The sequence below is a fragment of the Gobius niger genome (assembly GCF_951799975.1).
Source record: "Gobius niger genome assembly, chromosome: 13".
Lineage (NCBI taxonomy): Eukaryota > Metazoa > Chordata > Actinopteri > Gobiiformes > Gobiidae > Gobius > Gobius niger.
This window is the reverse complement of record NC_136864.1, coordinates 17,352,783-17,365,437: the sequence shown is the minus strand read 5'-3', so window position 1 is coordinate 17,365,437 and position 12,655 is coordinate 17,352,783. Positions and strand designations below refer to the sequence as shown.

The 12,655-nt window shown below is 43.5% G+C and overlaps 1 protein-coding gene across 2 annotated transcripts; it reads right to left on the bottom strand.

Moving 5' to 3' along the window:
• Positions 1–529: 529 nt before the first annotated feature.
• LOC306973136 (KN motif and ankyrin repeat domain-containing protein 4-like) lies at positions 530–12,284 on the bottom strand. 2 transcript variants are annotated; one of them, XM_079569954.1, is made up of 10 exons: positions 12,000–12,284; positions 6,774–6,892; positions 6,443–6,508; positions 3,794–5,219; positions 3,316–3,567; positions 3,151–3,235; positions 2,838–3,057; positions 2,020–2,162; positions 1,703–1,903; positions 530–785 (listed from the first exon to the last, which is right to left on the bottom strand). In XM_079569954.1, the coding sequence occupies exons 3-10, from the start codon at positions 6,459–6,461 to the stop codon at positions 693–695; spliced, it is 2,439 nt and encodes an 812-aa protein (XP_079426080.1). In that variant the 5' UTR covers positions 6,462–6,508; positions 6,774–6,892; positions 12,000–12,284; the 3' UTR covers positions 530–692. The 2 variants fall into 2 exon arrangements, with proteins under 2 accessions (XP_079426080.1, XP_079426079.1); XM_079569953.1 differs by lacking the exon at positions 6,774–6,892.
• Between the last annotated feature and the right edge of the window lie 371 nt (positions 12,285–12,655).

The following is a 12,655-nucleotide window of genomic DNA, read 5'->3' as shown; positions in this document are numbered from 1 at the left end:
TCTCCTAGTCTCCCATCTCTCCTCTTAGTCCTCTGCGTGTTATCTTTGAGACAGGATCGGGTGCTTTTACAGAAAAGGTAAAGCCGTAGTCTACAGTGTCTCAGGAGGCATGATCGGAACAAAGGACACTTGGACACATCAGCTGTCACACCTGACTGAACCTTTCCAGCCACTGTACTCGAGGAGTCAGGTAAATCTCACACCAGGCTCTTCACTGTTCACAAGGTGCTATTTTTATATTTGTCTGTCATGGGGTTAGAAAGGGTATGTTTGGTTAAAAGCCTGATTTATGAGGCCTATTTGAAGACAACTAGCGCCATCTGCTGGTGTGGTAAATCAAAAAAATCCAGTCACAATTCTGTATATTTAATGTATTTGCATGCAACTATTGAATACTCATACTTTCCTTTATACACACACATTTAGTAAAATGCTGAGATACAGTGTGTCCAATATCCACAATACTGTATAAACAGCTACATCCCAAATCTCACTTCAAAGACAATATTTTAAAATAAATATTCTTCATAGCTTTTTATGTATCGGATTTCTGTGTGTAGATACGCAAAAGTGTTATATTAACAGACATATTAGAGCAATGAGAGAAAGGTATTCTGTCAAGGAGCCATGTGCATATACTACAGCATAAAGAGTCCATCCAACGTGTGCAGCTTCTCCATGTTTTTCCACACCTACAGTGCCCGGGCTTTGGCGTGGGCTTTGAGCAGAGCGGCCGTGTCACTGTGGGACCCCAGTGTGGCGATGGACAGAGCAGTGCGGCCGTGCTGTAGAACATAAAACAGAGAAAGAATGATAGCCACGAGCCACAGTAAGGTGCAACTTCATGGTGCAATAAATCCCTAACCTAATTAAAACAAGAACTATGTCAAAATAATTCAGCGCACAGGGATAAACTGCCACGCTGCATACAAAGTGATCAGAGTGAACGCAGATAAATGAGTTGAGAATGCATTTAATTAGATTTTAATGGCCATCATTAACCTAAGTTGGTGTCAAGGTGAGGTGCGCTTCCTAACACTTAGAGGCCTGTTCTTAAGTGGGAGTTATGTATGTATATCTCAGATTTGTTTCTGGCGGAGGATTAGCTCATCCCGGCTCAGAAACACTTGTCTTTCTTGCCGTCGCCTTCATTAATCTCAGGGCTTATTGTTCAAAACAAATCCGACAGACAGTCCACCCACGCTCACACAGCATGAGTGTTTTATAGGCTAAACAGCTTTTTGCTCACAGAAAAGTAAATATTTTGCAATGTGTAACAGAGCTTAACAAGATCAAATGTGACAAGTATCGCTAGGCTTGTCGAATAGAATTTATTTATCATGCAATGTTTCTCTGATCATTTTACATTCTGCGCTGTAATTCAGGAAGCATTTATACCCCTCCATATACATCATTCTATGGAAAGTACCACAGATCTAAATTAACCATATCCTTGACTTGAACCTAAATCCTTACCCCTAACCTTAACAGTGCAGTAGTATAAAAAATTGACCAAGTGAAAGGACATGTGATTTTGTTATTAGGCTACTACTGTATATATAGTAAAACAGTTCATTCAAAGAGGTCTGAAAACCATCTAAACCCACTGTATCTTTCACCCTTTTTGGCGAATTGCTGTCCTGTCAGTAAATGGAGTCCTCTGTTACAGAGCTCGTATCTTCCCTCCCACAGACGGAGTCACCTTGTCTGCCAGGCTCAGGTCACACTGGCTGCGCTCTAACAGCAGCCGGGCGATGTGCGTGTGGCCCCGCTCTGAGGCAAACATCAGCGCCGTGGTCCCCTCTCTGTCCTGGAGGTTGGCGTCCGCTCCACAGCTCAGCAGCAGCCGCACCATCACCACCCGGCCGTGCCTCACCGCCAAGTGCAGAGCTGTCTGCCCCGTCTGCATGAGAGGCAAACAGTAAGGTGTTCATTATTCAGGGATGGAAAAATGTCATAGCTATAGACTGGCTTATACAGTGGATACAAAAGGTTTTTATTTATATTTGGTTGTGTTACCTGGCTGGACTGTTTGTTAGCATTGCCCAGTTCCATCAGTCTGCGGACCACCTCCATGCTACTGGGGCTGTCTGGGGCTGTGAGCGAGGCCAGCATCATGGCGGTGTATCCAGCATTGTTCTGAAGGTTCACATCGGCCACACCTGCATTAAATAACATTGTTTCAATATTTACATGTTCAATTTGTTGAAGAATACTCAAAGACAGTGGCTCTCAAACTGTGTGGTATGTGGGCCGCTTCTGGTGGTACTCAAGGTGCTTGACTTTGTTGAATTTAGAGTCATTTTTTGTCCTTTGTTTAGGACGACTTTAGTTGTATAGATATAATATATAGAGTATAGATCTAATGAAGCCCCACTGTTTAGGCCAAGTGTAGTCATTTTTATTTGTTTTCAAATCATTGGTGTTCGAGAGAAAGATCTGGGAAAGTCGAGTTACCAAGAAAGCTGCTCAGATCAGAGGCACATCTTATCTTCATGTTTTAGTTTAATGCCCTCAGGTCGGCGTTATTACCCGTCTGTGATCAGAACTAATCTCTATTCTAAATCATTTATCCTTTCTGCGATTAGACTTTAATTTCAAGCTAAGGGTTTGTGTTTTTAAATGGAATCACTAGAGCACTGTAAGCCCGTGAACTGTTGCACATACAGTAGTTGTTTGTTCTGCTGTGCAAGTTTGGCTGAGACGCTGCAAAGACCTACCAATCATTGCATTAATACGGTTCCTGACTCTGATTTTATAGACCTTCTATCTTGTGGAACTCAGAATGATCTTTTTTTGTTGTTTGAGAACAACTGTTATGAGCAGCGTGAACGAACCCGTGTCTAGTAGCACACTGACGATGCTGTAGTTGCAATGGGAGATGCTGTAATGGAGCACAGTGTTGCCATTGTCATCTGCCAGGTTGATCAGGAAGGCCATTAGTGATGGTGCATTTCTCTTTGCTTCCCTCACATGAGCAGCCACAGTGCTGGCTTTGGATGTCTCCTCTGCAGCTGCTCCAAACCAGCTTTGAAACAGGACGACCAGAGCCCTCCTCTAGGAACAAATAGGGGCATAACAAAATGAATTGATCGACATTCATGTTTGTGGTGGATACAGGTATAAAAGTACATAGGTATGAGAGTGTACCATATCATCATTGGGGTTATCCATGTTGTTCATGTGATCTTTGAGAAACTGACAGGCAGCAATAAATTCAGCTTTAACAGCCTCACTGCACGAAAGAGGAAAATACTTACACATTTTTACCACAGTGAATCTATAACAGACATTGTGCCTCTACAGCATTCTCACCTGCCTGTAGCAGCACAGTCAGAGAAAAGGCCCCCCTCCATCTGTTCTCCTGGGAGCGCTCTCATCTTCATTGTTTTCTCTGGGGCCTCAGCAGACACTGTGTTTCCATCTGCCCCTCCAGATCTCAGGAGTCTGTTTGGACTCCCGCCTCTCTCCGGAGGACCGTCATGCACCTGGGAAGTCGCCATCTTCTCTGCAGGGCATGGACTCTGCTCCAAGATGTTCTGGTTTACACTTGTGGTGGATTGGTGCCTTTTGAAAGAAATGTAATACACAGTGAGAAATATAGTCGAACTCTCAGCCTTAAATGTGGGACAACATCAGCATTCTCAATCAGTCTGACGTCTACAGATTTCTATGGGCTCCAAACAACAATTGTATTGCGATATATTTTCAAGGTCAACAGGTTTTTAGATTACAACTCCAAATGACTTTTTTAATTGAGCTGTAAGCAGACTAGAGAGAAAGTTCTACAAACCTTTCACTGAGGCCTTGTCCCCATGACTTTTTCTTTTTGCCACATTCAGAGGATTGCTGCATCTCCTCGGGTTTGTTTTTCCGCTGATCATAGCAGGATGAGAGCAGATCCACCAGCCCCAGCACCTCCTGCTGCAGCGATCTCACTTTGGGGTCTATGTGTTGTGCTCCCTGTTCAGCACAGAGACAGTCCCACTGCTGATCCAGGAGTCGCCTCATCTGCTCTATGTGATGGACCGCTAGTGCTGCATCCACCGGATCATCCTCTGACTCCTCCTCATCTAGTCCTTTGGCAAAGTCTAACGGTTGACTCTTTGCTGTCCCCTCTGTTCCTATACTCTTCATCACCATGTCTTCTCCATCCTGCTCCACCACCACTCGCTCCGCCTTCACCCAGACCCCGGGGTTACGTCTGAGCTCATCTATTTTGTCATCCTTCCTGCGACTTTCCTTCTGATGTTCGCTGAGCATCCCGGTGACCCTTTTCAGCTCCAGCCCGCTCTCGTGAAGTTTCTGCTCCAGCGCTGCGACTTTTGCCTGAAGCGACGTCACGGTTAGCAGCTCGTCTAGATCGGAACTACTCCTCCACTCGCGCGAAGAATTGTCCAAGGTATTGCATCTGTTACCTATGTGGCTGTCGTGCCTGGGCCGTTTGACATCGACAGTGTTGTAACGGCACGATGCGTACGATCCGGAGATACCGTTTACAGATTGCAGTTGAATGTCTGAACCGAGTGCTGAGCGTAGTCTTTCACGTTCTTTTTGGAGCATGCAGATTTGAGCCCGCAACTCTGGAATGACCCGCACTTCCATCTCAAGCTCCCCAACGCGTTCCAGCGCTTCAGAAAGACGCTTCACCAGTCCAGAGCCATCATGGGAGTCGAGCAAGTCTTCACAAGAGGTATTTTTCACCCCGAGACAGTCTCTGGAGTTTCTTAGGCTGCACGGGTCGTCTGTGGATTCAGAGCTTTGTCTCAGCAGAACAGTGAGGGGTAGACTGGATGCACGGAGGAGATGCGGCCTAATGTGTTCCCCTAAAGGCTGCTCGTCAAACTCCTTTATCCGCGCTTCCATTTCAGCTTGAGATTTGAAACCCGCAAATGAAAGGGGTCCCCTGGCGTCCTGTGACCAAGAGGAGGCGCCACTGTGATGGGCATCTGACAGACGAGACCTCGGCCCCAGTGCCCCGGTCGACCCCCAGGGGCTCGGGCGGGAGCCAGAGCAGGAGAGGTGCAGGTGGCGAGGGAGAGTGCTGGCCCGGGGGAACTTACCCCGGCGCTGGATGGGGACGCGCTTGATTGTGTTGCCTTTCTCGATGTCGTCCACATACTTGAGGAAGTCTAAATCCAACTGGAAGCCGTAGGGAGTCTCCACGGAGTACGGGGGCTTCTCTTTGTATCCGTTTGTTTTATGAGCGCAAACATTTCCTGGACACAAATCAAATGAAAGATTTAGACAAACGGAAAAGTAGTTCACAATAATAAGATGTTAATGCTCAGAGCTACAGTTTTGGCGATGCTCTCAAGCAATCACTGATCATTGTTTGACCCTCAGAAACCTTCTTAGCATTATGCCCAATTTCTTTTTTGGCATAAAACATGTCAGGGTAAGTTTTTTGAAAATCAAGATTCAAGTTCAGAAGCATTAACATTTGAGTAAAGGCTAAAGTATGAACTGCTAAACCGGCACAAGCTAGTAGAGGAAACTACAGGCTTAAAGTGCAATTTATGCTAAAACATTGTCAACACAATTACATTTAAGATTTTGCTACAGATTGTACCCAGCTTTCTTTAGTTTGACCATTTTTGTGATGTTTATTGTTTCGCTTCCTTATTGGACACCGACAGGAAGTGACATAGATGAAGGCAAACGATTTTAAACTGTTGCCGTGCTGACCATGTTGATGGGAAATTAGTCAAACTGCAGTGGAACTTTACCTTCATCTATGTCACTTCCTGTCAGCACCTTAAAAAATTTAAATAAAAAATACTTTTCTGCACATCTCTTCATTAAAAACTGAAATAACATGATAATTATTTACTGACAACAGATATTTTCAAGAGCATTAAAGGCCACCGTTTTTACATACTGAGATATGTTCTTACCTGAGCTTAGACGAGTTGATGCGTACCTGTCTGGTCTTTGAGCGTGCGCTCAGTCACACGCAAAGACGATGTTAGCAATTAGCCACTCCCAATGTATTCCTATAGCTCCAAACGGGGGTGAAGTGGGAAGCTACCAAGCTCTTCCACGAGCACGCACCAAGGCCAGACAGGTATGAATCAACTCGTCTAAGCTCAGGAAAGAACATATCATAGTATGGAAGAACTCTGTGCCCTCAGTCGCGCAAAAAGACCAAAGATGCTGTTAGAATTTGGCCTCTCCCAGTATGTTCCTATAGCTCCAAACGGGGTGAAGTTAGAAGCAACCAAGCTCTTCCACGGGCACGTACGCAGACCAGACAGGTACGTATCAGCTCGTCTAAGCTCAGGTAAGAGCACATCTCAGTATGGAAAAACGGTAGCCTGTTCCTTTAAAACCAAACAATTCTGCAGTCACACTCAGCACTGAGGTCATAGTGTTATAGCTTATCAGTGTGTACATTTGGAAAATCTTGATACATAGGTCCTGTTTGAATTCATTGACTTACCGTTCTGCTCTTCCATCATTGTGTCAGCTTTGCCAAATATCCTTCATTAAACGGCACCTTCGGGGCCTGCCAACACAAGAATTAGACGACACAAATCATGTTTAAATCACACAGACGTCCACGGAAACTCAGTATTTCAGCATTTTGTTCACATTACTTCAGGTATTCTTTTCTGCGGTGGGGCTGCGGAGTGTTTTGTGGGATTCCTTTGATTTTTATAACCACATGGAACATCTTTATGACATTTTTACATTCCACTAATATCTCTGTCTTCTGCTCCCTCCTCCTTCCCACAATAACAAACTGCTCTTCCCTCTCCCGGCTCTGTTACCTTTGCCACAAGCTGGTCTGTTTTTCTCACACTCTCTTACTCTTGCCCCCTCATTTCTTCCATGCATCGGCCGGTCATTATTCACCAGCGGTAATGTTGATGTGCTCTTGATTACAGCCCTGAGAGAGAGGAGTACGAGAGTTGAAAATAACTTTGGACTTTTTCCTCCGCAGCCTTGGCCAGCGCAGGAAAACACACTCCTACAGACATAAATACAGTCTGACCATTGTTCTGAGTCACTACCTTCCTCCTCTCGCCATTTTACGCTCTATATTTTGGTGAAAGTTTGGGACTTTTTAATTGTACTAATTTGCCTCTTTGTTCAGATGGATCGTTTTATGTCTGTTGTGCTGACAATGAAATTATAGTAGTTTACACACACAGCACTTACATCACAGATCATAATAGTAAACATAAATCTCCACACCGGCAATCAGGGGTACAGTATATGCTCAATCATACCCCTTTACTAACCGTTTCTGAAAAATATTCTAACTTTTATATTTCTATCAGACAAACCAACAATATATAATCTGAACAAATCACAATAAAAAAGATACGCAAAGGCCCTAAACCTCATTGATTTCTAGTAGCGAAATTACATTTGTTTTGTCCTCCTTCAGTATATTGTAAACTAAGATAATCTGTGTATCTAATTACAAAGCATCTGCATCACTTTCATGAATTTGCAGGCTAATTTACCTGCATTTCATTGACAGTGAAAAAGTGACCCTGCCAGTCGTGAAACGCCCACATAAAGTTATTCATATTCATGTGTTAGGAAAGTGAAGAATGAGTTTAAACCATCACTAAAAAATGTATTTACTCACTCTCTCTGTCATTGTGTATAACCAAAACAAATCAGGTAAAGGGCCTTTTAAAATCTCAACCAACACACCACGGACAATTCTTAGAAAGCCATGTTTGCATACAACAGTCCAAACAAACCAAATTACCGTATTTTCCGGACTATAAATTGCACTTTTTTTCACAGTTTGGCTGGGGGTGCGACTTATACTCAGGTGCACCTTATATATCAAAATATATCATTTAACTTTTTTTTTTTTCACACTGACAGCTGCTAGAGGGCTCTCTAGGTTTGTATACCAGTGTCTGCTAATCCTGTATGGTTGTACAATGACAAAGGGTTGTACATAAAGCCCAACAGATAATGGAGTGTCCAGACCATCCGCTTTTTAAGGAGTTTAACTCCCCTCTGGACACAGGCTAAGAATGCCCTGTACTGCAACTTGTCGGGCCAGGGCCTCTTTTATGCCAGAGGCTGTTGCTAAGATAAATGATCTTATGTCGCTCAGGGAAGCTGCTGCACCTTAGGCTTTGTTCGATCTTATGCTGACTGGCTCTCAGCTTCAGAGCCGGACTGGTGATGGCTGTGACTGTAAGATCTTTGTCCCAAACACAGTTGTTGTCTCACTTTTTTGTTGTTGTTGTTGTATCGTCTGGACACCTGCTGCATAATAATTTCCTTCGGGACAGTAATAAAGTTGAACTGTGAACCATACTGTACCAATGAAAATTAAAAAAAATGATCAAGTGTGGAGTGAGCGAGAAACTTGTGAGGGACTGGCTAAACTGTGCTAAAAGCTAGATGGCCACAGCTAGAGGAACAAGTTCGCCAATGGGTGCTTGAACAACGTGCTGCAGGGAGAGGCTTGTCAACGCTGCAGTTACGCCTCCATGCCCAGATAGTTGCCAAGGCTGGTGTGACTTATATATGTTTTTTTCTTCTTCCTTATGCATATTTTGGCTTGTGCGACTCTATACTCCTGAGCGACTTATAGTCCAAAAATACAGTAGGCAGATAAGTCATCATTTCTTACTAAAGACTACACAAAGATGTACAACTCTTAAATACTCTTCAGCTATGCCAGGCCTCACTGAGAGACATACGTCTGGTGCCATCTCCACATGGGAAAACTAAAACTTTAGACACTTCAGTCGTCTTTCCAACGCCCCCCAAACAGGCGTTGACTGACACCGGCATAAATCACCCTCCAATGCTCTCATGGACTTGCACTTTCACTCTGCCCCTCACCTCCGGGTGCTCCCCCCGACCTGACCACCACCAGCCTCTGTGGCAACTCCGCGTCCTGTGGGGAGCCCGGCCACAGCCCCAAACAATGTGAGCTATGCAGTAAACAGGCGCGCACCACCAAAACCTCTGCTGGGAACTCTGACCTCCATCATTCACACAGTTATTCTGATCGCCAGCACTAAACAGCAGCCATTTTGACAATTACAGATAAACACCCTGATGTTCTCACATTATTTACTGAATGAACTTGCGAGACCTCCTGACCGCAGAGCAATTTACTGTGTTATGTGCTGGATTTACAGCCACAACTCTTGGGAAACTGTGCAAAAGGTAAGTAAACACAACAATTTTCATATTAGGAACTCTTCAACATTTCATCATAAAGCACCGGACTTTCAAATTGATAATGCACTCTTTTAATAATTGGAATAATTCATAAAAAAAATTAGGTAGGACCAATGTTACAACATGAGACAAATTGACTGGGAAGATTCACAAAACACAGTCTTCTTACTAATTAAAATAAACTAAAAATAAAACGGTTTAGTATATAGTATGTAAATATAGCTCCACAAGACTCATATTCAACAAGACACTGAACATGTTACAACGTGGAGCTATGTCCTATACGAGAGCCATGAACTCTTGTCCTTGCGTCTGTCGCCCTCACTGTAATCCAATGTATGTGTCATAGAAGCTGATACTGCAGTTTGTGAAACCTGTTTTTCCAATGGGGTTTCTGAACGCACATGGGAACACTAATACAAAGAGTTTAAGTGAGCGAATGCAAAAATCACAGTACATATCGCCAGCTGTCGTGCAGTGTGTGGTTACACTTTGATCAGAGTTGAAAAGCATTGTTAGCAGAGCACCTGTTACTGTGCTCATCTCAATAAATATCACTGTGACTGCCCTATCATCAGGTCTCTGCAAACTGTTCCCATAAAAGGTAGCATGAAACTTTTTCATTTGTCATGTCTTTGATAGATGTTTGTGTCTGTCGTGCACCACCAAATTAAATTACAACACAAACCATTGGGAAACACAGACTTAATCTAATTATTACCTGCAGAGACACAAACAGGAAGATTGTAGGTCCAACATACACAATGGATGGATGTATATATAGTATATAACAAGATAGTATTCAGAATTCAGCACACTACATTATGCACACACAGGCATCAGAAAGGAGATATACCCGGATTTCTTTTTTTTACCTTATAAGAGTGCTTTGTGACTTTCTGACCTGATTATCACCAATATCAATTCATATGTAGTCAGCCATACGGAGTCTACACACTTGTGATCTTTATCCAAGTTCCCAGCCTGGATAAAAGAAAGTAGCAAATGCATCCAGAGTAAATCATGTGCCCTGTATGGTACACTCTTGAAAAAAAAAAAAAAGAATAAAACAAAACTTTTGCATAACACTCCACATGTCACAGCACACATATTAAAATGTCCATATTTGGACCAGGAGTCTCACCTCACAGGAAATCCAGAGAAATGAAACGTAGAATATTTCCGTTGCCCCAAAACCAGGCCCCAACTAAAGAACGCAGCTCTTACCCCTTCAGACTCCTGAATATGAGGCGTCTGTCAAATTCAGGCTTTAGAATAAAGATATAGACTTGCTTGGTTCTAACAGCAGCTGTTCAAAAGCTTTGTGAAAATATGACGCCCTTTCTCAGATCCCTTTCCCTGCATCAGCGTAAACCCCATAATCACAACATCTCTATCCACAGCATTCTTGAACTGAGCCACAACTGAAAGGTTAAGTCAAGACAAAGTGACTATACTGACCCTTTTATGAAGTAAAATACTCCAAACACAGACCAGAACAGTTTAAATAATTATCTACTGTTTGCTACAACAGTGGATGAAAGCAGGAAGTTCATTTACAATATCAACTGGAGTACAATATGAATTAATTGCACAACATGACTGCATAGTGCTTAACAACTGTATAAAACACTGCAAGAAACTTTAACAGTACAGTACTTCTCGTTAACAAAAACTACAAGAATACTTAAAACCACAACTATGTACAATTATTATCTTATTTGTTACTATTAAGTACTAACTACTATCTTCTAAAAAACACTTCTACAACTACAGCAACTTCTCTAACTCCAAACCCCTGTGCCAAATCTGACTCAAAACCACAACTTTATAATTGCATAAACTAAACAAGGTATACTTAATATAATGACTCCTACTCCAGCACTGTAAGCACTTCCACCAATGCGGCACAGCCCATTGTGTAACTTGTGGTCATCTTCTCATGTTGTTTTTACAATGTGTCCTGACATTTTCTTTTATTTTCAAAGTTCACATGAGGAGAAAAGACTTTGCCAGCTGCCAGTCTGGACACTTGGCATTATATTGTGCCCACACAGTCCCGGGCACCACCCCATTCTTTCTATGTTGTATTCCATAAAAAAACAGTTTATGGACACAATAAAATGGAAATTCCGCTCTTTTAAAACAGACAGTGCTGCTTTAAAAAACATATATTTGAAAGCTATGTTGCTTACTGCTCTTAGTGTAACGTTTCCCAAATATATTCCTGGAAAATACAGTCAATTTTTCTCCTCTCCTGGCTGCACAGACTGTGCTTTTTCCATTGCACTGCTCTCAACTTGAAACTTTCCCTTAGTTCTTTGCGCATCTTCTTTCGTCGTCGTCAGTCCTTCCTTAGACTGCAGCTAGCGGGCCTGTGGACTCCTGTATGTTTACATGTCCAGTCTTTTGTGGAGGTTTCTTGTCCAAAACTAACACGGGCCAGACTTTTCATTGTGCCATATGAGCCTTTTCACACACGGCATGTGGATAAAACAGCTGCCAGGGACTTCACGCACCGATGGGAAGGCACGGTATGTTGACACGGCAAGGTTAAAATAGAAAGAGAGCTCTGTTTCTTGGTGAGGCATTAAGATATAAATGTGGGTTAACGTTTAATCGATAAAAGCTATTCTCTAAATTAGTATTCAGCATAGGTTAAGCGACATGCCCCCATTTAATAAGAAGCCGGCTGCTTCTTCTCTGACCCTGAGTTTAGTCCTGTATTGAACATAGTCAAGGTTGCCCCTTTAGAGCATCACTGCGTTGATTACCAAGTCAACAGATGTCTGAAGAAGCAAGATGAATTTCAAAGAGAGGCTTACCTTGGGACATTTGTACAGTTTTATTAGTTGCTGATGTCAGTCCAGCCAAGTCTCTCTCTGCTTGTCTCCGGCGGCTGTTTGGTAAATGCCAGAGTGTTGCCTTGCCATAACAGAAGCTCATGTGTGTGTGTGTGTGTGTGTGTGTAAAGGGGAGTCCAGACTTTTGGGAGGGGCTTGGGAACACGCCGCCGTCTGTCCAACAAGACTGACAGGGGGGAGGGAGGTTAGATGTTGTGGTCAGCCCCGCCCACACCTCCTTGGCACGGACCAATGGGAAACCAGAGGCGGAGGACGAGGAGGGAGCAGCAGCAGCAGCTCCTTTGGGGACACACAGCGACAACATGTCAAAATGATGCGGTATGGGGCAAGAGTTAACAGCGTGTGGAGCGGACTTACGGTTTCAGGTGGCCCCGGTTCAGAATGCGTAACCCTATCCCATGTCATGTGCTGGGGCGTCCAAGTATAATGAGCCAAAGAGGGGGCAGAGAGCGAGGCTGGGTGTTCTGCGCAGGGGTGATTAATTCTCTGGCTGCGTGGTTGTCATACTATGTTGATGCCTCTCAACATGTCACCAGCATCTTCCTCAGGGACGCCGTATTGCAACGACACAACTTATTTCAGCTCAGTTTACTTTTCTAACACTCCTCACAGTTACA

Coding starts and splice junctions, on each gene's coding strand:
- LOC306973136 (XM_079569954.1), bottom strand. Junction 3,058..3,150: donor ATAACCCCAATGATGATATG/GTACACTCTCAT, acceptor ATTTGTTCCTAG/AGGAGGGCTCTGGTCGTCCT. Junction 1,904..2,019: donor CTAACAAACAGTCCAGCCAG/GTAACACAACCA, acceptor CCTCTCATGCAG/ACGGGGCAGACAGCTCTGCA.